Below are 23,515 nucleotides of genomic sequence, written 5' to 3' on the forward strand. Positions count from 1 at the left end.
TGCCGACACAGACTCTGAGACTTCGCCCGGCTCAGCCAATCGTCGAGGTAAGGGTGAACCAGCAGGCCTTCCCGCTGCAACTGCGCCGCCACGACCACCATCACTTTCGTGCAACTGCGCCGCCACGACCACCATCACTTTCGTGAATGTCCGAGGCGCTGTCACCAGGCCGAACGGAAGCGCCCGGAACTGGAAGTGCCTGCCCAGAATGCCAAACCTCAGAAACCGCTGAAACGCTGGTTGAATTTCCACATGAAGGTATGCTTCTGTGAGATCTAGGGACGCCAGGAATTCGCCGGGACGCACTGACGCGATCACTGACCGAATGGTCTCCATTTTGAAGTGAGGGACTCGAAGGCATCTGTTGACTCCTTTCAGATCCAGAATTGGGCGGAAAGTGCCGTCTCTCTTGGGGACTAAGAAGTAAATGGAGTACCGGCCCTTGCCGTACTGAGCGGCCGGAACCGGCGAGATGGCTCCCAGTCTTTCTAGTCTTTGGATGGTATCTAGCACCGCCGCCTTCTTCTTGGGATCCTTGCAGGGTGAGACCAGGAATTTGTCCGTTGGGATGCGAGCCAAATCTAACTCGTAGCCATGTTTTATCACGTCGAGGACCCATTGATCCGATGTCACGCTGGCCCATTCCTCGAGGAATAAGGATAGACGCGTCCCCACGTTTGGAACAGCGTGCCGAGGACGCGATGAGGGATGGGCCGGCCGAACTTCATTGCGAAGGCTTGGACCCCGCACCCGACGGGGCCCCTCCTTGCCGGTCAAAACGTTTGCCCCGAAAGGACTGCTGCCACTGGGTGTACCGAGAGGAAGACGGCCTAGGGTCCAGAGGATCTTTGTGGCCTAGACTTCCTGGGCCCCCTGAACCGGGCTCTGCCTGAAAAGGAAAATCTCGACCGGGTCCTATCCTCCGGCAGCTTAAACGCTCGGTTCTCCCCCAGGTAAACCATCAAATCGTCCAACTCCTTGCCGAACAGCAATGTCCCCTTAAAAAGCAAAGCCCCGAGGTGAGCCTTGGAAGAGCCATCCGCTGCCCAATTGCGCAGCCAAAGGAGACGACGTGCCAACACCGCTGCCACCATGGACCTAGCTGAGGTGCGCAAAAGATCATGGAATGCATCCGCGCCATAGGCAATGGCCGCCTCCAATCTGTCAGCTTGGGAAGCCTCCTCTGAAGAGAGACCCGCATTCGCCTGCAGGACTTGAGTCCAGCGCAGACTAGCACGCATAGCAAAATTTGTGCAACTGGCGGCACGCACCCCTAGGGCAGAAACCTCAAAAATATTTTGAGTTGAACCTCCAACGTACGGTCTTGAATATCCCGGAGGGCTGTCGCTCCCGTGACCGGGATGGTAGACCTCTTCGTGACAGCTGACACTGCCGAATCCACCTTTGGGAGTCGGAGGAGCTCTAGCGCGTCCTCCGGCAAAGGGTAAAGTTTGTCCATGGCCTTGCTGACCTTCAGACCTAACTCCGGAGTATCCCATTCCTTGAAGAGGATATCCGTGGACGAAAAAATGAAAAACGACCGCCGGCCCTGTGAACCCAATCAGAACAGGATCCATATTTGCCTCCTGGCGGACCACCACCGGAGGAGCCTCAATCCCCAGCTCCTGGAGGATGGCCGGAATGAGTGGCGACAGTTCCTCTCTGCGGAACAGACGCACCACCTTGGGGTCATCCCCGTCGACGGCCTGCGCTCCTTTACCTGTACTGGGCTGCGCCGAGCCATCTGCTGCTGCCGTCCCGGCCCCAGGCAGGGGCTCCTCGGAGGCCTCTGCGTCCGCCCCGGAGGTATCTTCGGAATCCGAGTTCTGCGGCACCCCTCGGGGAAGCCGTTTGCCCCAGGCCGCTCTCTGGGTGGTCTTCGCCACCCTCCTTGCCATCTTCTTCTGCGGCGGGGCCCGGTGGACCCTTGAACGCGAGGCGTCCCCCCGTCTGCGCTTGCTGCGCTTATAACGGCGCAGCCAAAGCGCCAAATCTTCAGAAAACTTGCCCGAATCCGTTGCGTCGCTTTCCGAATGCCCCCGGGACTGGGGCCCCTCTGAAGGGACCTCCACCGCTGCACCCCGCTGCGGGGAAAGCGTAGGAGGTAAAACCGAGGCCCCCACCGTTTCCCGCGAAGCTACCCGGCCGGTAGACAAAATGGCCGCCATTCCCGCGCTGACCAGGAACGGGTCAGGAGGCCTATCAGGGGGACCCCCCCCTTGCGACGGCGATCGCGCGACCCGGGAACGGGCCCCCCGAGGAGCCGCCGACGATCCCTCGTCTCCCGGGACGCAGGCCGAGCAAAGCCCGTCCCGGGAGAGACGCGCGCGCGCCGAGTCGCAGGCCCTGCACTGCGAGCCGCGCGGCCCTGCAAAAAACCGCGGGAAACCAAAGACGCGCCGAAAAGCACTGAGGGACGCCGAATAAACACAAAAATTCAACGCGGCGAAAATCGGCGACCTCCCCCCTGCCGAAGACGCCCCCCCTCGAGCGGAACGGAGCGCAACGCCAGGGAACGGAGAGCCGACTGAAAACAAAAGTAAAAACACTTTTTTTTTTTTTTTTTTTAAATAAGAAAAAACGCTGTCCCAGGTGCTGAAAAGCCCTATGTCCTGCAGGGGTGAGTGAACCGGGCTCCCCGGTGTCACCCCTGACGCTGCTACTAGTCCAGCCGGGTCCTCAACCCTAGCAGCGGCCTCAACCTGGGGAGGGTAGTCCCCTCAGGACCTCTCAACTCCCCAGGGAGGCAGGGCAACTGGGACTAGAATTAAACAAGATTAAATAAAACCCAATTTGAAGAAAAAAACCAAGTTAGGCCTAATAAAATCAACCACAAAAGCGAACCTGACTAACCACACAGAATCAGGCCCGACAGGGCTGTGACCAGACCTGCACCACCTACTGGAGACAGAGTAAGACTGAGGGGCTGTGACTGGCACAGGGGCATATATGCTCCGCCCACAAGTTTTAGTCTGTCTCCATCTACTGGTGCGGAGTCACAACCCAGGTGTCCTGGACTGATCCTGGTACGTACAGGGAACCAAAATTCAAACAAAAAAAGAAAAAAATTACTGAATCCAAACTGCAGGTGTAAGCATCAGTCACTGAACACTACTGGAGACAGAGAAATACTGAGGAACTGCAGGTGGCATCAGGGTATATAAAGCAGTGTCAGTTTTACTTTCTCTGTCTCTGCCTGCTAGGACAGATGAATAAACCCAGGAGTCTGGACTGATCCGGTACATACAGGGAATTTTTATTTTTCCAGTATCATACTGCAAGCAGAGTCTGGCATCTAAGGGTTGGTAGTTTATATTTAGTCTACCTGTTTCTATTTCTAAACTGTGGCCACTTAGCTATTCTGCATTTGGTGACAGTCTGCCTATGCTTTATGTCTGTGGTTGAGGTGAGGTATTCTGCTAGTATGTGGCTTCTCTACTGCCAACAGTCCAAATTGTTAGAGAAAGTAACACAGAAACTATATGCTAGCAGAATCGCTCACCTCAGTCACACATGCAAAACACAGACAGACCATCACAAAATACTGAATAAATGACTACAAATAAGAAACTAGATTCTTCATTCCCCTGCTAGGGATCAAGCAGGAAATTTATGCTCCTTGAATCTCACCCTATCTCGGGAAATATTTGTACCTCTTCTCAGTCACTTACAGCCTGAGAGCATCTTCTGGTTTATAGCAATAACATCTACTGCTGTGAACATGATAATTAAAATAAATCACAAATTTCTGTAATTCTATGTAAATCAAATACATTTGGCATGGAGTTTATCCACTATATTAGGTTGAACAATTTCTGAAAGATGGACAGGCTTAGAATATTAATTAAGTGACTGAATATGAGACTCATTGCTTATGGTGAGTCCCCACAATGTTTAGGACAGTGATTTCACTTGAGCATTTAATATACAAGCTGAGAAGAACCAAAGCTTTTTTATAAATGGAGTTATTCAGAATAAAATACTGCAGTTTCTCTATTTTCTATTGTATATGTCGAAATTAAACTCTTTTGGATGAAGTAGTATCAAATAGTTTTCTTTTGACCTTTCACTCTAGTGCTAACAGAATCTATAATTTGATTATTGACAACAGATAATACACCTGGCTTTTGATGCTTTTGCTTTTTTGTCATTTGTGTGACCTTAATGCGAGGTTAAGATAATACCAACCAGTATGTATAAAATCAATTTAAAATAACAATAACAAAATGTTGAAGCTAAGTTACCTGGGATTGATGTCTTCTTAGCCTCACCCGGCACCTCTTCTGCTTTTAACTCCACTTGGGGAGAACTCACATCTAAGCTGGATGCGGAAACTGCTAGGATCCCCTGTTTTTCCCCTTGGTCTGAGATTCGTTCTTCTTCAGCTTTCAAAGCTGCAGATGAAGAAGTGAAAAAAATAAGCAAGAAGGTAAGTAGTTAGAGGAACAATTTTTTAAAGGGTAAAAAGAGGGAGAGGAAGAAGTAGGAAGAAGGACAGAGCTAGAATGATAAAGAGGATGAATATATAACTGAACTAAATCAAAAGTGGTCTGCTATTCTTGCAAGACTGAATTACAGAAAGAGGGTTTTTTTTCCTGGCTATTGATTCAAGTGACGTGACTTAATTTAAAAAAAAGGATATTTTTGCATTGCTTTTCAGCTGTTAATTTTGCTCCACCCCCAGAGACAGGGAGAGACAATGGGGGGAGGAAGTAAGTACAATTTATGTGTTACAGAATACCTTTATTTTCCTATTAAGGGCAGGATTCATCATTCTTGCAGAATGATGAGTCCCACGAAAAAGGGGGTGGGGCGAAGGGGGGGCGGGCCTGAGAAAGGCCGCAGCCGTTTGCACCGTGGTGGTGCGATTTTGCCAGCCGCAGTGCAGCTGGCTGCAGCCTTTCACGCAAATAGCGCCACCGTAAAAGGTGGCGCTATTTGCTGTGCTACTGCCAGCGAGAATGTTCCTCACATTATCGCCAGCAACAGTGCCACAGCCGACTCCTCCCCTCCCAGTCATTTACATCCTATTGCACGAGAAAAGGCCCTAACGCACGCGATAAACCTTTAGAAAATAACCCCCTAAATTTGGTTGGGGAAGGAAGAGTATCCAGCTGCAGGCCTCTTTACATTTTTTCATAGTGCTACTTAACCGGATATCTTTTGAAAATATCCATTTAAGTAGCAAGTTATCCAGCTACACAAGGCTGGATAACTAAAAAGCCCAACTGATTATATTGAAACATAGCTGGTTAGATTTTTCAGTTATCCGGTTATAACTAGGCAAATATATTCAGCGTGACATTTATCCTGCTAAATATCCGGGACAAGTTAGTGGCCAACTTTAGCCAGATAACTTGCTGATCACCAGCTTACCCAAAATGGACCTTTTAGTGTTTCTGAACTGCTGTGTACGGGGCGGCCTTAAAAGGCCTTGCATTCTGTTATGTCAGTCGGAACGGCCTCTAAGGACTTGCATTCTGTTATACTCTGGTGGTTTAGTGTGCCCTTGGGCCTCAGCCCGGGCCCAGACCTTCAGGGCCAAGCCGAGGGTTGACGGTGGGCTCCGCATGGCTAACGGGCTGACCCTCTGCCAGGCCTGCAAACTCCCAAAGCCAATACCCAAGGATGTTGGAAGTTGAATGGTCCTCCGACCATTCCGAGCCCTTTCGGACCTGCTGCGGAACTGCATGGAGCAGCAGGCCTGGCCTGAGGTTGAGGGCAGACGGAGGCCTTGACACGAAGACAGGACTATGGTCGATGCGACGGCATCGCTGACAAAACACTTAGTTGATGCGACGGCATCCTTGACGAAGACACTTGATTGATGCAACGGCATCCTTGACGAAGACACTTGGTTGATGCGACGGCATCCTTGACGAAGACACTTGGCTGATGCGACGGCATCACTGATGAAGACACTTGGTACTTGACAACAGCTGGGCGGAAAGACATTTGCACTGTCTCTCAGGGCACCCTACTCAGGCCACTCGCGGGACTGAGTCGCGGACCACTCTGTTCCACTACGCACCCTACACAGCCCTTGAAGGCTGGTCACGGACCACGAGGAGAACGGGATAAGTGCAGGGAAAGTCCAGGCAAAGAGGAACTCCAATGACGAAGCCGGTTTCACCCGAAGCTCCCTCTATGGCTGGCGGGAACGGAGGCTCAAGAGCACCAGGGTAATCCCACCTGCAGGCCACCTCATTCCCGGGCACACATCATCCGAGAGAACAGGCCTACAGGATCAAAAGGCTCAGGAGCACCAGACGAAGACACAGGGAAGAACATCCTGGAAGGCAGGCACATCAGGAGGTAGACGATCATGACGAGACATCAAACATGGATCGGGACCTCAGGCAAAACACCAAGACATGAAGACATGGTAGAAGGCAGACAAGACAAGGAGCTCCACGAACAGAGGAGCTTACAAAACTCTGGCAGGCAGGAGCCTCCAGAGGAGATGTTGCTCAGATGCAAGGCGAGGAACAGACTGATGGAGCAGCCCTTTATAGGGCTAAAGCAGGAAGTCCCATTAAAGGTGGGGCCAGCACACTTCCTGTGCCTGGCCCTTTAAATCAAGCAGAGAGGCGCGTCGGCGCCTAAGAAGCAAGCAGGAGCAGAGAGCTGTGCAGGACCGTGGACAGCGGCCTGCACCAACGTCTGTGCGTATAGATGCAAGCAGGGCCTGAAGAGCAGGCCCTGACGTCGACAGCGGCTCCAGCTGCTGCGGGGAGCCCCGGGGGCGGTTCCAGCCGCCGGACCAGCCCGGGGATGCGGGCTTAGTGCCGCGAAGATGGACATGGTGTCAGGGGCAGTCCCGGCCCTGCGGGGGGAGGCAGGCAGGCTGCGGCTCCAACCACGGAGGAGGAAGACATCCAGGACGGCCTCCAGGCCGCGTGGGCAGCGACAGTCCACGGCTCCAGCCACACAGGAGGCCCGACGGCGGCATCCTGCCGCGTCGGGTGAAGAAGGGCAGTGACACGGTGAGTGCCTGCTCGCGGGGAAGCCCACGGGCAGAGCAGTTCATAACATGAACATGCCACTATTGCCCAATTCTTTCTGTAAAATAATTTCTATTGTTGTGTGGTCATGCAAGCACCCAAATAACTTTTCTTATGATTCAAGGAGGAAAGCACTTACCTTCCCTTTTCTCCATTTCTTCAAATATTGACAACTATCAGATTTGTATCACTGAGCTGATACTGAAGTGTGATGCTGATAACAGCATAAAAGTTTGATAGTTCAAAGCCCACATTCTTGATTATTCTTTGGAAGACCTAGATGCTCATTCTAGTTTTCTTATATTTACATTTAAACTCTTATCACTTTTCTATTGAACAAGGGGAGAAAGCTTCAAGCAATTTTAATAGGCAGATAGGATATCGATTTAACACCCATAGGCCAATTGATCCTGATGGCATTTATTTGCCCAGCCAATTGGCATATGTATTCCTCCACTATAGCATTGGGATATAGTTAGTATACAGATTCTGTAAGTTCACCATGAGAAAAATCCCCAGATATCTTAATATAATCAAGTGGAATATCTTTAATCTATCTTTCAATACTCCTTGCCACAGGTCTCCTCCTCTTCTGCCGCCGGGCGGGATGGACTTCCCCAGTGGCCATGGGCCTCCTCCACCTCTGCTGCCAGGTGCATAGGCACCTGTGGCGGCCGTAGAACCTTTTCTTCTTTGCATGGCATGGGATCCCCTGCCCACTTGGCGCCCTCCTGTAGCTTGGTATCCGAGGGCCTTGGACCTCCTGGCCCCCCTCGCTATGCCTTTAATGTTCTTTAACAAGACTTGTGGAACGGCTTTATCACCAGTGTTATTAAAGACCTTTCCTAAGAATATTTGCAAGATAAGTGTCTATGATAATGTTTATAAAATAAGGTAGCATATGAAGAAAAAAGAAAAAAATGGATGTTAAAATATAATAAGAGACTATGATTATAAAAGTGGTTGGGCACCAGTCAAGTTAATGGCTGTGTAAATGGGATAACAACACTGCATTCCAATGAAAGTGCCTTTGGTCATTGCACACGATATATGAAGGTCTCATGTATAATTGATTTTATTTTCCTTGATTGGTATCTTTATGAGTTCCCATAAATTGTGGTGTTTTTTAGATATAAATTTACTGTTTAAAATTGTGCATGTTGTATAACAGTGCTCATACTTCTACTCGCTGGGGTGACTCCGCACACATTCATCTATCTGCTGGAGAAAATACATATTTTCAAAAAGATTTACATGCTTAAAAGTATGTACGTGGGCTTTTGAAAATTGCTATGATATATGCCACTTTTATGCACATAAATCCTTTTGAAAATTACTCCATTGTGTAATACTGGATGTACTTTCAACCACTGAGGAAAAGAGTGTTCCTGGAGGGTCAGGGGATTGAATGTATCCACGTATATGTATTTTTTCATATCAATTTTTATGGGCCCTTATACTAGTAATGATATATTTGAGGAACCCTGGACTCTTGCCACATGACACATGACAAATGTATCTCGGTTAAAATGTTCATGTATAGACAATACTGCAGTGAACAACACATTACAGTAACAGAGGGAGCCAAGGTTCAAACAAGGCGTTTCTGCACATTCCTAATAATAAGGGAAAATTATCTCTCCCAGTTGACTTTGTTGTCTCACCACTCTCTTGGATCTTTTCCTCTCTCTCTTTTGCCTGCTGCTCAAGGATCACCTTCTGCTCTTCATAAAACTCCTGCAGCTCTTGTGGCAGTTTTTCTCCTGGATTACGGGCTGGCAGTAGCAAGGTATTCTGGGAGTCATAACCTTTCAACATTTGCAGAATCTAAGGTAGGAAAACCACACATTTCACTCTTCTTTTACCCACATACCTGATTTAAAAGATTTTACGTTATACATAAAGTAGTGTGATTACCATGTTAGTCAAATTGGATACATTTATGATTAGCTTTCAACAGCTATGATCCTTTCATCAGTTCATTACAAATACCTGCATTGACCTGATGAAGGAACAATACTAGGTTAGTCCAATAAAAAGCAATCACCTACAACATCTTTTGTTGAGCTTTATTTTTGTTATGCATAATAATCATCAACATTGAGACTGACATACTAGAGAGTGGCCAAATTTGCAAATGTGATTTTGCATGCTAAAATCGTCAATAGAGAGTGGTATCATATGCTGTCTAGCATTTGCAAAGCTGGTCGAAAAATAGGTAACAATCTATATAATTATGGAAAGCAGCTCATTACCTATGTTTGCAAAGCTAAGTATTGTATGCAATAAAAGTATAAATCAGCATTTTCCTGCAAAACTTAACTACATCTCAGAGAGGTGTACTTTAGGTATAGTTATTTTTGCAGGAAAATGCTGGTTTGTTCTTTTATTGCGTACAATATTTAGCTTTATGAACACAGGTAAGAGCTGCTTTCCATGGTGTAATTAAGTATTTTTGCATTAAAGAACATAATTTCATACAGACTTCAACTATCCAAATTCACTGAACACATGATTTGCATATAAATAAGCTGGTAATACAAGAGAAAAGGTAAAATTTAGTCTTAGCAGCTAATTTCCTTTTCTTGAGTTTTGCCAGATTAGTCCAGATGCCTGGGTTTATGCTCCCTTACCAGCAGATAACATAATAAATGATAACAGATAAATATCCAAAAGGTCTATCCAATCTGCCCAGTAAGCTGCTTGGATCGTAACTATCCAGTTTACCCTCCTGTGCCTTCTGTTAAGGGTTGTAAATGCCTATATTTGTAGGTTGCTTCCCCACCCCCCCCCCCCCCCCCCCCCTTCTGTTAAGGATAGTAACTGCTGCCCCATGTAGGTTACCATTCATAAATATTACTTCTAAAAGTTAGCAATAAGTTACCGCTTTTTTTTTTTCATTTTCATACTCTAGCCATTACGGATCCTTTGTGTTTATCCCATGTCCTTTTGAATCCCACTACCATTCGTCACCACCTCTTCCAGGAGAGCATTCCATGCATCCACGACCCTTTCCATGAAAAAATATTTCCTGACATTGCCTGGAGCCTATTCCCTTGAAGTTTCAAATCATGATCCCTATTTCTACATTATATAGAGTCCCATGCTGACATCAATCTCCCAATATTCTTGTAACAAGATGAACATCTAACTTCTCTCTATCCCTCCCATAATCAGGGGGTTTCCAAGGAACAAAAACTGATCTTCCCCAACCTTAGGAGACACACCAGTCCAAATGAGGCCTTAAATCACCATTATAGGAACTAGAATTACATAGATACTTAAATGAAGAGGAATTAGAAAAAAAATAAAATCCTGTATACACAGAGAAAATATAGTAGTTCAAGAGGGTCCTGTACTGGTCTGGCAGGACTCAAAGAAAGGAAATTAGCAGGTATGACTAAATTTCACTTTCTTTCTCATCCAGCCAAACAAGTCCAGATGCCTGGGATGCACCAAAGCCATTCCTCAAACTGGGTGGGACACTGCTAATCCCACTATTAATATCCCAGAGCCAGCTGGCCTGAACATCCAGACAGTAATGCTTTGTGAAGGCGTGCAAGGATGCTCAAGTAGCTGCCCTGCGAATCTCCACTGATAACACCAGCTGAAGTTCTGCTTGTGCCCCAGTTGAATGCACCTGAAGACTTCTGGGAAACAGTAACCATTTAGCAATATACATTGAACTGATCACTTCCTTAATCCAAAGGACTATTGAAGCATTAGAGGCCATCTCACCCATCCATTGGCCATCGAAAAAGACAAATAAATGTTCAAAAGTTTTAAAGGGATTAGTTAACTTCAGATATCTCAGAAGGGCCCTGCAAGCATCCAACCGATAGAGCTTCTTATAGCACTGAGGAGGATTCTTTCTTGAAGGAAGGCTAACTTTCTTTTCTTTTAACCAAGTCTCTTCTCCAGTATGTTTGTCTTATTAGATTGTAAGCTCTACTGAGCAGGGTCTATCTTTTTGTATGTTTGCACAGACCTGCTATATGTTGTTTAGCGCTATAGAAATGTTAAGTAGTAGTAATAGTAAGGAAGGCAGGAAAACTATCTGATTGAATGGAATTGTGATACTACCTTGGATGAAACAGTGTGGATCGATACTGCCTGTAATTCTGAAATTGTTCTAACCGAACAGATTGCTACCAGGAAGATTGTTTTAAGAGTCAGACCTTTTACTGATGCCCCTTTGAGAGGCTTGAATGGAGGTATGTTCAAGGAATTTGGAACAGTTTGCCTTGGCTTTCGACATATCTTCGATGAGCCTTCTCATAGACCCACTGCTGCCTCTGAGCTACTCCAGCTATGCCAAGGCAATCGGCCTCTTGCCGAGTATGCGGTGGAATTCCATACCCTGGCAGCTGAGCTAGGCTGGAGGGATGACAGCCTCCCCGGCATATTCTTGGAAGGTATCCTTTCAAGACTCCAAGATGAGCTAGCGGCGAGGGGCCTTCCGGATGACCTGAATAGCCTGATTGATCTGGCTGGGCAGGTTGACCGCCGAATCCAACGCCACTTTCATGAAGGGAAGTCCAGTCGTAAACCCGGTAACTCAGGTTCTACATTTCCCCGACCGGTACCCTCCTCCTCTGCCTCTCCCGGAGACCAAGGTGTTGAGCCTATGCAATTGGGTCAAGGTCTGATCTCTCAGGAAGAGAGAAGATGGAGCCGCACTCAGGGCCTGTGCCTATATTGCGGCGGCAAGGGGCACTTCCTAGCTCGATGTGGTGAGCGGCCGGGAAACGCCAGAACCTAGGGATCATTGGGGAGCTGACCCTAGGTAATACAAGTTCCGCCTCTTCATGCACTGTACTGGTTACCCTCGTCTACCCGGGGGTACATTTGATACACTGGCTTTGGTCAACTCCGGAGCAGGAGGGAATTTCATCCTCAAAGACCTCGTCCGGCAGTTGCAGATTGGGGTCCAATCCCGAATTCCTCCTATCCGGGTATCTTCCATTCACAGTACTCTCCTCCCAAGGAATATTTCTACCTGCACCAAGCCCTTGATTCTTCACACTGGCCTCTTACACATGGAAGAAATCTCTTTCCTTATACTGGAGAAGTCCATGCACCCTGTCATCTTGGGCTTACCTTGGCTGTGGAAACATTCCCCAGTTATACACTGGGATACACTTCAGATTGCATCTTGGGGCCAGTCTTGTTTCAACTCCTGCCTGACAGATATTCCTCGTCCCAGTGTGCCTCTCTTGACCATACCCATGGCACTCCCGCCACAGTACCAAGATTTTAAAGATGTCTTCTCTAAGGAGAAAGCTGAACTTCTCCCAGAACACTGCCCTTTGACTGTGCCATAAACCTGGTCCCTGGCACTATGCCTCCCAGGGGGCGGGTTTACCCCTTGTCGCTCCCGGAAACTCGGGCCATGTCTTCGTACATTCAGGAAAATTTGGAGAGAGGCTTCATTTGTCCCTCTAATTCCCCTGCCGGGGCCGGGTTCTTCTTTGTGGCCAAGAAGGATGGGTCACTCCGACCCTGCATCGATTACCGCGGCCTCAACGCCATCACACAGTGGGACAGGTACCCTTTGCCTCTGATTCCAGAGTTACTAGACTGGCTGCAAGGTGCTAAGGTCTTTACCAAGCTGGACCTCCGGGGTGCGTACAATTTGGTAGGGATATGACCCGGCGACGAATGGAAGACTGCATTCAATACAAGAGACGGGCACTACGAATATTTGGTCATGCCCTTTGGCTTATGCAACGCTCCTGTGGTCTTTCAAAACCTCATGAATGAGGTCTTGAGGGATATGTTGCATTCCTCAGTCATAGTGTACCTTGACGATGTGTTGGTGCATTCTAAAGATTTGTCCAAGTACCGCGTACAAGTGCGGCAAGTACTGCAGAAACTTCGGGACAATCGTCTCTTTGCCAAGTTAGAGAAGTGCCAGTTCGAGCAGGAATCCTAGCCTTTCCTTGGATATATAGTCTCATCCACGGGCTTCCATATGGACCCAGATAAAGTGGTGGCCATTCGGGATTGGCCACAGCCGGTAGGGGTCAAGGCCCTACAACACTTCCTGGGCTTCGCTAATTTCTATCGCCAGTTCATACCCCATTACTCCTGGATGGTGGCACCGCTCACAGCCCTTACCAGGAAGGGTGCCGATGCGAAGAACTGGTCCCCGACAGCAATAAATGCCTTCCAGAGACTGAAGGAGGCCTTTCTTCTTGATGTCTGTCTTCACCATCCAGATCCACAGCGCCAGTTTATCGTAGAGGTAGACGCATCTGATCTTGCGGTAGGGGCTGTCCTGAGTCAGTTATCCACTAAAGGCAAACCCCTACCATGTTCCTATTATTCTTGAAAATTCTCTCCAGTGGAGAGAAATTACAGTATTGGTGACAAGAAGCTCCTGGCCATCAAGCTTGCGCTGGAGGAGTGGCGTCAGTGGCTGGAGGCCGTCAGTGGCGTCAGTGGCCGTTATCATCTATACAGACCACAAGAACCTAGAATTCTTGTGCTGAGCCCAACGCCTCAATTCTCAACAAGCTCGATGGTCGCTTTTCTTTAGCCGCTTCAATTTCCTCCTCCAGTACAGACCAGCCTCCAAGAATATTAGAGCAGACGCCCTCTCTTGCATGACAGAAACGGAGGATAACTTTAATCCGCCTCGATATATCCTCGATCCAGCCAAAGTCCTTCTCGCAGCTTCAGAGGTGGTTCCTATGGGTAAGACGGTCATGCCGACTCGCCTCTGCAAGAGGGTGTTGTCATGGGCTCATGACTTGTTGACCGCAGAGCATTCAGGGGTCACTCGGACCTTGGATCTGCTGACCGAATATTACTGGTGGCCTCAGGTCAGGAGAGATGTTTGTCTCTACGTCAGCTCCTGCCCGACCTGCGCTCAACAAAAGACGCTGACTGGTCGCCCATGGGGCATCCTTCAACCTTTACCTATCCCCACCGAACCATGGACCCATTTGTCAACCAACTTCATCGTGGACTTACCACCTTTGGAAGAGAAAACTGTGATATGGGTCACGATCGATAGGTTTTCGAAGGTGGCCCACTTCGTCCCCCTCACCAAATTACCAACAGCACCTGAGCTCGCTAGTCTTTTCACTCAGCACATCTTTCGCCTACACAGACTGTCTCTCCATATTGCCTCCAACCAGGGCTCACAGTTCACGGCTAAATATTGAAGAGTACTCTGTAAAAAATGTGGGGTCCAATTGGACTTCACATCCCCAAGGCAATGGCCAAGCGGAGTGCACAAACCGAACCTTGAAAACTTTCCTCCGAGCCTTTGTGGGAGACCTACAAGACGACTGGGTGGCTTTACTCCCCTGGGCAGAATTCTCCTACAACCACCATAGGCATTCGGCCACTGGCAGGTCTCCCTTCCAGGTAGCCTATTGGAGACGTCTCCGACCTCCTTTGCCTTTGCCATTGTTGGTTCCATCACCAGCCGTTCAACTCACAACCCAACAGTTACACAATCTCTGGGGCTCTACTAGGGAGAAACTACAACGCACAGCAGTCACGGCGAAGAGGTACGCGGGACCGTCTGCGACGTCCAGCTACAACATTCCATCCCGGGGACAAGGTATGGTTAAGTACCAAACACCTTTGCCTGCGGGTTCCTTCTATGCGCTTGGCTCTGAAGTACTTTGGCCCATTCCCAGTCACAGAATGAGTGGGTGCTGTCTCCTACTGGCTCCGCCTTCCCTCTACGCTCAGGGTTCATAATGTTTTTCACATTTCAATGCTCAAGCCGTTGGTCTTGTCCATCTTCCACAACAAGATCCCTGAACCTGCCGCTCCTGCGGCTCAAGAGGACACTGTCTACCATGCAAAAGAGGTATTAGATGTGCGCTTCCACCTCAGATGATGGGAATATCTTCTCTCCTGGGAGGGCTATGGCCCAGAGGAGAATTCTTGGGAGCCTGCCTCCAACATTTTGGATAAATCCCTTCTTCAACAGTTTCACCTACAGCACCCTGCTAAGCCCAAGCCCCCAGGAAGGGGGCGGAGAAGGGCGGGTACTGTTATGGGCCCAACCCGTGGAGGTCTGCAGGCCGGCCATCCACCTACCCCGGGACGTCTGGTGGCTGCCGCGGCGTTCCTGAAGCCTAGTCTGGCCGGTAAAGTTCCTTTGCAGCATTCCCTCTGCGAGGGAGACGCCGCCGACGTCTGGGCTGGCCCCGCCCTCTAGGCCCGCACGCGCGGGGACCCGAGTCTTAAAGGAGCCAGCGTGGGAATACACAGCACCTCCCAGGAGTAGCGTCAGACGCTCCCAGGGTATTTAAACCCTGCCCCAACTCCACTCCTGGCCTTGCAACGAGGTTCACTCTGGTTTAGAGTTGCTAGTTGCTGTTCCTGACTTCGGCTTCCATCCACTGGCTTCTGACCCCGGCTTTCATCCACAGACTTCTGACTCCAGCTTTCGTCTACTGGTTCCTGACTTCGGCATTCATCCAGGAGGTCTCACCTAAGTCCAAGCGGCTCGGGTCCTCAAGAGCTCCTCTCGGGGGGACTGCAGGCTTCCAGTGGTGAAGTTCCAGTTAGCCTCCTGGCTCCAGCTTCTTCTCCTTCATCAGGAAACCTGATGGCCTGATATGCTTAGGAGACCGCTTGTAAGTCCAAGCAGCCCGGGTCCTCACGGGCTCCTCCTGGGGGGACCTCAGGTTTCCAGTGGTGAAGATCCTCCTAGTCTCCTGCCTGTGCCACCTCCCACATCCACTGTGTACCTCCACAGTGTGCCATCATCTGTCCAAGTCAACTCAAGGGTCCACGAATCCAACACTCTCCCTCTAAGCAACCCAAAGTGGAAACCCCACCTGCAAAAAGGACCAAGCCTTTGGATAACTCCACCTGTAAAAAAGACAAAATATGGGACACTGAAACCTGAAGAGGGACCAATCCCTGTTGTCCACATCAGGTCTCAAAAACCTTCCATACCCTGGAATATGCCAAAGACGTAGAGGGACGCCGCGCTTGGTGAAGCGTGGCAATTACTGGTTCTGAATACCCTCTCACACGCAATCGCCTCCTCTCAAAAGCCAAGCCGTGAGACAGAAGCAATCCTCCCAATCGGAAAATATAGGACCCTGACGAAGCAGATCCGGTAAGTGGGTCAGGCGTAGCGGTCCATCCACTGTCAGACGCAGCAGGTCTGTGAACCAAGGATGATGAGGCCACTCTGGAGCAACCACTACCACTGACCCCGCGTGACCCTCTACTCACCTGAGCACCCTCGCTATAAGCGGCAACGGAGGAAAGACATACAGGAGGACACAGGTCGGCCACGGGCATATCAGGCCATCGAGTCCCATTGCCCTGGACTCTCTCCTACGGCTGAAGAATCTCTGTGTCTTGGTATTGAGATTTGTTGCCATGAAATCGAATTGAGAAGTCGCCCTCTCTGAGAGAGTTCCTACTCCCCCGGATCCAACTGTTGACGCCTGAGGTAATCCGCCTGGATGTTGTCAACTCCTGCAACGTGTGAAGTGGCGATTCCTTCGAGATGAAGCTCTGCCCACTTGAACAACAGCTGAGCCTCCTGCGCCACTGCGAGACTCTTGGTTCCCCCCTGTTGGTTGATGTAAGCTACCGTGGTCGAGTTGTCCGAGAAAACTCGCACCATCCGACTGTGGACCAAGGGTAGAAACTGCACCAGAGCTCTGCACACCACTCTAGTCTCCAGTCGATTGATGGACCACGCCTGCTCTGCTGTCGACCATAGACCCTGAGCTGACTTGCCCAGGAAAACCGGCCCCCAGCCCCAAAGACTGGCATCCGTGGTGACCACCACCCAATCTGGGACTTTGAGAGGCATCCCCTTCTCCAGATTGCTGCGTGTCATCCACCAGGCCAGACTCGATCTGGCCGATTCCATCAGAGACAGGGACAGAAAATATTGTTTCAACCAAGGATTCCAGCAGGACAACAACGCTCTCTGCAGAGGCCTCAAATGGGCAAATGCCCAGGGTAGCAGTTCCAATGTGGACTCTTGGTTCCCCCCTGTCTGTTAATGTAAGCCACCATGGTCGAGTTGTCCGAGAAAACTCGCATCATCCAACTGTGGACCAAGGGTAGAAACTGCACCAGAGCTCTGCGCACCGCTCTAGTCTCCAGTCGATTGATGGACCACACCTGCTCCGCTGTCGACCATAGACCCTGAGCTGACTTGCCCAGGAAAACCGGCCCCCAGCCCCGAAGACTGGCATCCGTGGTGACCACTACCCAATCCAGGACTTCGAGAGGCATCCCCTTCTCCAGATTGCTGTAAGTAATCCCAGACCTTCGGCACTGGTATACGAAGCAGACGAGCTATCTGCCCCTGAATCTTGTTCACCCTGTCATCTGTGAGAAACATTCTGCCCCGCTGGGTGTCAAAACGGGCTCCCAAGAACTCGAGGGAATGAGAAGGAACTAGATGACTCTTCTGCACATTGATGATCCAGCCCAGAGATTCCAGGAGGGACCGTATCCAGTCCATGGACTGCACACACTTGCCCAGTGACTTCGCCCGGATCAGCCAGTCATCCAAGTAAAGGTGCACCAAAAATCCCTCCTGTCTCAGGGCTGCCGCCACTACCACCATCACCTTCGTAAAGGTCCGCGGGGCGGTGGCCAGACCGAAGGGAAGCGCTTGAAACTGGTAGTGCTGATCCAGGACCATGAATCTGAGGAACATCTGGTGTTCCTGATGGATGGGGATATGAAAATAAGCCTCGGTGAGATCCAGGGAAGCCAAAAACATTCCCCTCCGTACCACCGCAATTACAGTGCATAACGTCTCCAGGCGAAAATGTGGTACCTTCAAACTCTGGTTGATTTTCTTCAGGTCTAAGATAGGTCGGAAGGTGCCTTCCTTTTTGGGCACCACAAAATAGATGGAATTTCTGCCTTGTCCCTGTTCAGACACTTGAACAGGCACTCACTCTCCAGACTTAACAATCGCTAAAGCGTTTCCTGGACAGCCGCCTGCTTGTTTCGGGAAAGACAACGTGACTTCAGAAAGACCGACCTTAGAGGATGAGAAAATTCTAAGATGTAGCCATCTCTCACCACGTTCAAGACCCACTGGTCAGAAGTTATCTTGGTCCACTCCCCGTAGAACCAGGCCAGTCTGCCCCGATTACCAGAGACAAGGAGTGGACCTGCCGGATCTCATTGTGAGGACTTATTGCCACCCGCTCCCTGGGTGGATCCACCTCTAGATGACCTTCCAGACCCATGAAAGGACTGTTATCTGTGCGAGGACTGTCTTCGAGCCGAAGCCCCTGAGGACCTCGCCGGACGAAAATGCCTCGACTCCCGAAAATGAGACCGAGAGGAGAAAGGCTTCTGGCCAGACTTTCGATCCTCTGGCAGCATATTGCTCTTCGTCTCTCCCAGTGACTTCATCAGACGATCGAGATCCTCCCCAAACAGCAGTTTTCCCTGAAAGGGTAGATTACAGAACTGCGATTTGGATGACAGATCCGCCGACCAGTTATGTAGCCACAAGTGCCATCTGGCCGCCACCATCGACACCATACCATGGGCCGTGGTTCTCACCAGGTCATATAAGGCATCAGCGCCATAGGCCACCCCCCGCCTCCAGGCAAGCCGCCTGAACCGGAGAAAGAGTTCCGGAGGCCGACGGCTCCTGCAACTTCTGGATCCAACACAAACAGGCCCGCTGCGTCAGATTTGTACAGACCGCCGCTCGCAGGCCGAGACCCAGAACCTCAAAAGCGAGCTTGAGATGCACTTCCAACTTCAAATCCTGAACATCCTTCAGAGCAGAAGCTCCAGCAACCGGGATAGTGGTCTTCTTGGTGACTGCTGAAGCCGCCGCATCCACCTTCGGGAACTTGAGAACATCCAAATGGTCCTGCAGAAGTGGATAAAGCTTGGACATCGCCCTGCCAACTCGCAGACCCGAGTCGGGGGAATCCCATTATCAGTTGATCAACTTTTGGATTTTCTTCAGAATTGGGAATGTGCTGGGAGGTCTCCATAGTCCATCCAGAACCAGATTAACCCCTTTTGCATCCGAATCCTCCAGTGTGAGCTTAATCCCCAATTCTCTAACACCTGTGGGATAAGCGGGCGAAGCTCCTCTCTCTTAAAGAGACGGATCACCCGCGGATCATAGCCTTCAGCCTCCGGACCCTCTGAGGCCCCTGTTCCATTTTAGAGTCTCCTGGGTCCAGAGGAGGACCTCTATTGGGTCCTCATCCCTATCGGCCTACGAGGAAACCTCGTCATCCTCCTTAGACTTGGCCAAGTCTTCCGAATCCGATTCCAAACACGCCGGGCATCCCTCGGGGGGCCGGATTCGGAAACCCACGGAGCCCTTAGGGGGAACCTTCCCCCGCCTCGCCAAGTCCACCGGACTTTCCTTTGCACCGCACTTACCTGCCTGCCTAGCCAGGAAGGCCTCGTGCAGCAAAAGTAAAAATTCGGGAGAAACCCCCCCTGGGGCCCCCGAAGGGCACTTGGGGCTGCTAGGACCCGAAACATCCGGGCCTTCTGCCCTCGGTTGAACCATGGGAGGAAGAAGCGGCGGGGACCCCCAGAACCCTGAGGAGAAGCCCCCCAATCCTGCCCCGCTTCCGCGGCCATGGCCACTCCCTCCTGTGTCCCAAGTGCTGCCGCCGCCACGGTTTTGATTTTCTCTCCGACCCCCCCTCCAGCACACTCTGTGCAGAGGAGGAGGTCATTCAGGAAGGCCGATGGACCCCCACAGGTCCTGCAGGTCTCCCTGAGTTGCTTGTCTGTCATTTCAGTGAAAGACAACTCACAAACCAAAAAATCAAAAACAAAACCAATAGGCAATTTCCTTGTCATCCGCGCTGCAAAACGGCCTGGATCGCGAGGGGGAGGGGCGCATCACACAGCAGCTGACTACAACTCAAGAGGGTGCACTGCCTCTAGGAATTCCTGCCGGCGTGCAGAGAAGGCCGCTGCCGCGGCTAAAAAAACCCACGTGGCTCAATTGGCAGGGCAGCAAGCAGAAACCAGAGGAAATTGTCCCAAACGGGACCACCCTCCTCTGTAGAATGCCGGTTCCTTTTTTTTTTTTTTTTTAAACAGCCTTAAAGGCCCACACACAGGAAAGCAATCCCCCAAAGAAAAAAGTAAGGGTACTTCACTGCTCCTTGGCCGGCGGAGGAGCTTCGGGTCCCACCGAGGAAACCAGACCACTGGCTGTCAGTGATCACGGGGTTGCGGGCTGAAACTGGTCAGGGAGCTCCAACCCCCTGTACACCCGGCTCAACCCGAAGGATGGCCCTTCTTCAGGAATCTGCCACCTCAGGGTGCAATTTTCCTCAATATATCCAGTCAGGACTGCAGGGTTAACATCTCTACCATCTGCTGGAGGTAGAGAAATACTGAGGGACTGCAGGTGGCACTCTCGTATAATGTGGCAGTGCCCAAAGTGTTGTTTTCTACCTCCATCTGCTGGTAGGAATGAATAAAACCCACTTGTCTGGACTGATCTGGGTATGTTCAGGAAAAACAGTTTTACATCCTATTCTCCAAATCTTTTGAAAATATGGCATCGACACTCTCAACCTATATGAAAGCAATAAAGCAAGAACTTTCTAAACTTAAACTAACATTAAACACTAAAAAAACTGAAATCATTTGGTTGAGTAGAAATCCTTCTGTAGTTAAACCTCTGCCTCTAGACCTGAGTAATTTTCACATTATCACCTCAGATCAAGTACATGACTTAGGTATCCAGATAGATGAAAATCTTTCTATGAAAACACACATAAATAAAATAATTGAAGCAGGCTACATCAAGCTGCATATATTACATCGGTTGAAACTATTATTAACTGTCGAGGACTTCCGCACTGTTTTCAAACCCTAATTTTCTCAAACATAGACTACTGTAACTCCCTATTACTGGCCTCCCAGCATATCTCTTAAAACCATTACAGTTACTACAAAATGCCTCAGTAAAGGGACATATTTTTAAATGATTTACTTGGATAATACCCATTTTTAGTCAAGTAATTTTTTTTTTAATATTGACCCCTGAGTGTTTTTATGCAGGTGTGAAGGAGTATATAGGAGAAAACCCCAAAACAGTTTAAAGGACCAGATCCAGAGATCTGGCCCAGTTCACCTTAAGCCTAAGACAGCAGGGAATTCTGGTCTAGGCGGAGGTCCCTCAGAAAGTGTTTAACTAGTCAGGCCCAGGAGGTGAGAGAAGGAAGCCTTGAGAAAGAGGCTGAACTGTAAATTGTGATGCCTCATTTGTGTTGTTGAACTGCGAAGAATAGCAGAGCTGCTTTTGTTTGTTTTCTTGTCACTAATAAAGAAGTTTATACAAGATTTCTACCAGAGTCCAGCCTGAATCTCTTTTCTGGCTACCTTAAGACAGCTCATGGTGCCACAGTAGGATTATGTTACTTCACAGATTGCCTGGTAAGGGGGTGAATGTGTGTTGCTGTTACTGAGGATACCAGAATTTCAATATTCTATTTTTGTATAATGAGTATCTCTGAGAAATATCCTTGCTCTGCTCTGCACCTTTTGTTGAGGGGGCAACTATGTACAAGGAGCGTTTGTGTAAAAAACTGAAGTGCAGGGTTTCTGTCAGAGTTCTGTCCCATCACACATAACAGGACCAGTTTTAGGAGGGGCAAGCAGAGCAATTGCCAAGAAATCCAGCACAACAAGGAGCCCCCTTGGCAAAACTGAGTGATGTAACTGTGGCAGAGCTTAAGGGTGTTTGGCACTGGTAAGGCCTACTCTTTAGTTTTTGCCTTGAGCCCCAGTGTGTCCAAAACTGGTTTGGATATACAGCTTTTGGTTAATGATAAACCCTAGACTTTCACTCCAATAGAGGATAATTATTTGAATAATCCTATTAAATAATATAAATGGTAGTTTCATGAGGAGAGAGGATTTGGAACTGCTCGGAGTGGGGTCTTTATTACAAAGAAAGCCATTTCTCTCTTATTCATGCCCTCTCTCTCATTCACTTCTTGCTTTGCTGTGGTAGCAGATTTTTAAGCACTTATATTTGACCAGCATATAATCAGTTAAAAAGTATTTGCAAGTGCTTTTAGCACGATGAAAACAAGTCCATGCACAACTCATACTTCATACTCTGTTGCAGTGCATACAGAATATTTGAAACTCAGGATATACATTTCTTTTAAGTAACCCATTGAGAAAGAGAATGGCTATCTTCTTACCTTCTCTTCCTCCAGATACTGCTTATCATGCTCTAAGGAGTAGAATTCAATCGGAAAGCTGCATGGATTCTTCACCTGCAGCTCTACTTCATCTCCAGGGCTCAAAGGCAGGACTGGTCCCAATTCTAGCATCGTCGGAACAAAATCCAGCCGTGGTTCTAGACCCTGCCCCTGTACCTGCAGGATCAGTCGTTGAGTGCTTTGAGAAATAAACAGTACCAAACGCTGGTTGTAGTTTTTCTTTAAAAAAAAAAAAAGGAAAATATGCAACATCAGATATATGTAGCAGTTCTAATCCTTCCACCTCCAAACTATGCATGCTTCTACTGCAGTACCCAGGTTAGTGACCATACAGCTGTGAAAGTGATGAACCAGCTTTGGAAGGGTCAGAGAAGTGATGTTGTCAGCTTCAGATAATTATTTGGGAGATAGTCTACATTGTTGAATAAGCAACAGGAGTAATAATTTATAATCTTTGCAGGTATTATTGTTCATAATTAGGTACAGATAGTATGGCAAACAGAGGCTTGAATCACAGAACAGAGATAGAGATATCAACCACTTAAGTGTCCTCCATTGTTTCTCTCAGTTTCTTGGTAGGGGTTTGCAAAGAAAATGTTTTTGTTTTGAATTTTTGTTTCAGGTTGGGTGGGGGGGGGGGGTATTTGTGTTTCAAACCTATCCATAGTCAGAATTTCTGCTTTTACATGGATGAGCGGAAATTAATGCTAGAATTTTATAAGCCATGCAGTAGGAGCTGCTCAGATTATAAAATACCACATATTTCTGCTTTGAAAGTACACGCATATATTTCTAATGCAAGAAAATAAATACTTTCTCTGTCCATTATATAAATATACACAGTTATATTTTGTACATGAAATAAAAGTGACAATAAACAAATAAATACCCAAATTAAACATGGAGGTAGGTATTTTATAAAGTATATGTGTATATCGTTTTGAAAATACTTGTGTGTATACCTGGAATCACTAGTTTGTCGATACCTCTACCCAGTCCATCTCCAGTTCACCCTGAACCCACAGTAATTCACCCAGACCTCCCACCCAAAAATTGCAGGCAAATGACGAGTTCAATTTCACATGTGCTAGTCAATTAACAAGTGTAACAATGTATGAATAAATTTGGTAATTTTTATGTATATGCCACATATAAACTAACTCCCATACATTATTCAGAACTCCACACCAGAATGCCTCTAGACTAACATTTTTTTCTCTGGTAAAATGTACATGCAAAAATACATGCATACTCTTGAGGGTTTTAAAATAGCATATACACACATAGATGCTACTTATGTGTGTATAT

At 48.6% G+C, this 23,515-nt stretch overlaps 1 protein-coding gene across 1 annotated transcript in view; it reads right to left on the bottom strand.

The window, feature by feature from the left end:
* Positions 1 to 23,515, bottom strand: part of HYDIN (HYDIN axonemal central pair apparatus protein) — a 1,819,717-nt gene that overhangs the window by 910,162 nt on the left and 886,040 nt on the right. The window contains exons 36-38 of the mRNA XM_029609235.1: positions 22,187 to 22,426; positions 8,669 to 8,831; positions 4,245 to 4,394 (exon numbers count right to left, since the gene is read on the bottom strand). Of these exons, the coding sequence (XP_029465095.1) occupies positions 4,245 to 4,394; positions 8,669 to 8,831; positions 22,187 to 22,426 (553 nt within the window). The remainder of the gene's footprint in view (positions 1 to 4,244; positions 4,395 to 8,668; positions 8,832 to 22,186; positions 22,427 to 23,515) is intronic.

This window comes from Rhinatrema bivittatum, chromosome 7 (genome assembly GCF_901001135.1).
Source record: "Rhinatrema bivittatum chromosome 7, aRhiBiv1.1, whole genome shotgun sequence".
In the NCBI taxonomy this organism is placed as follows: Eukaryota; Metazoa; Chordata; class Amphibia; order Gymnophiona; family Rhinatrematidae; genus Rhinatrema; species Rhinatrema bivittatum.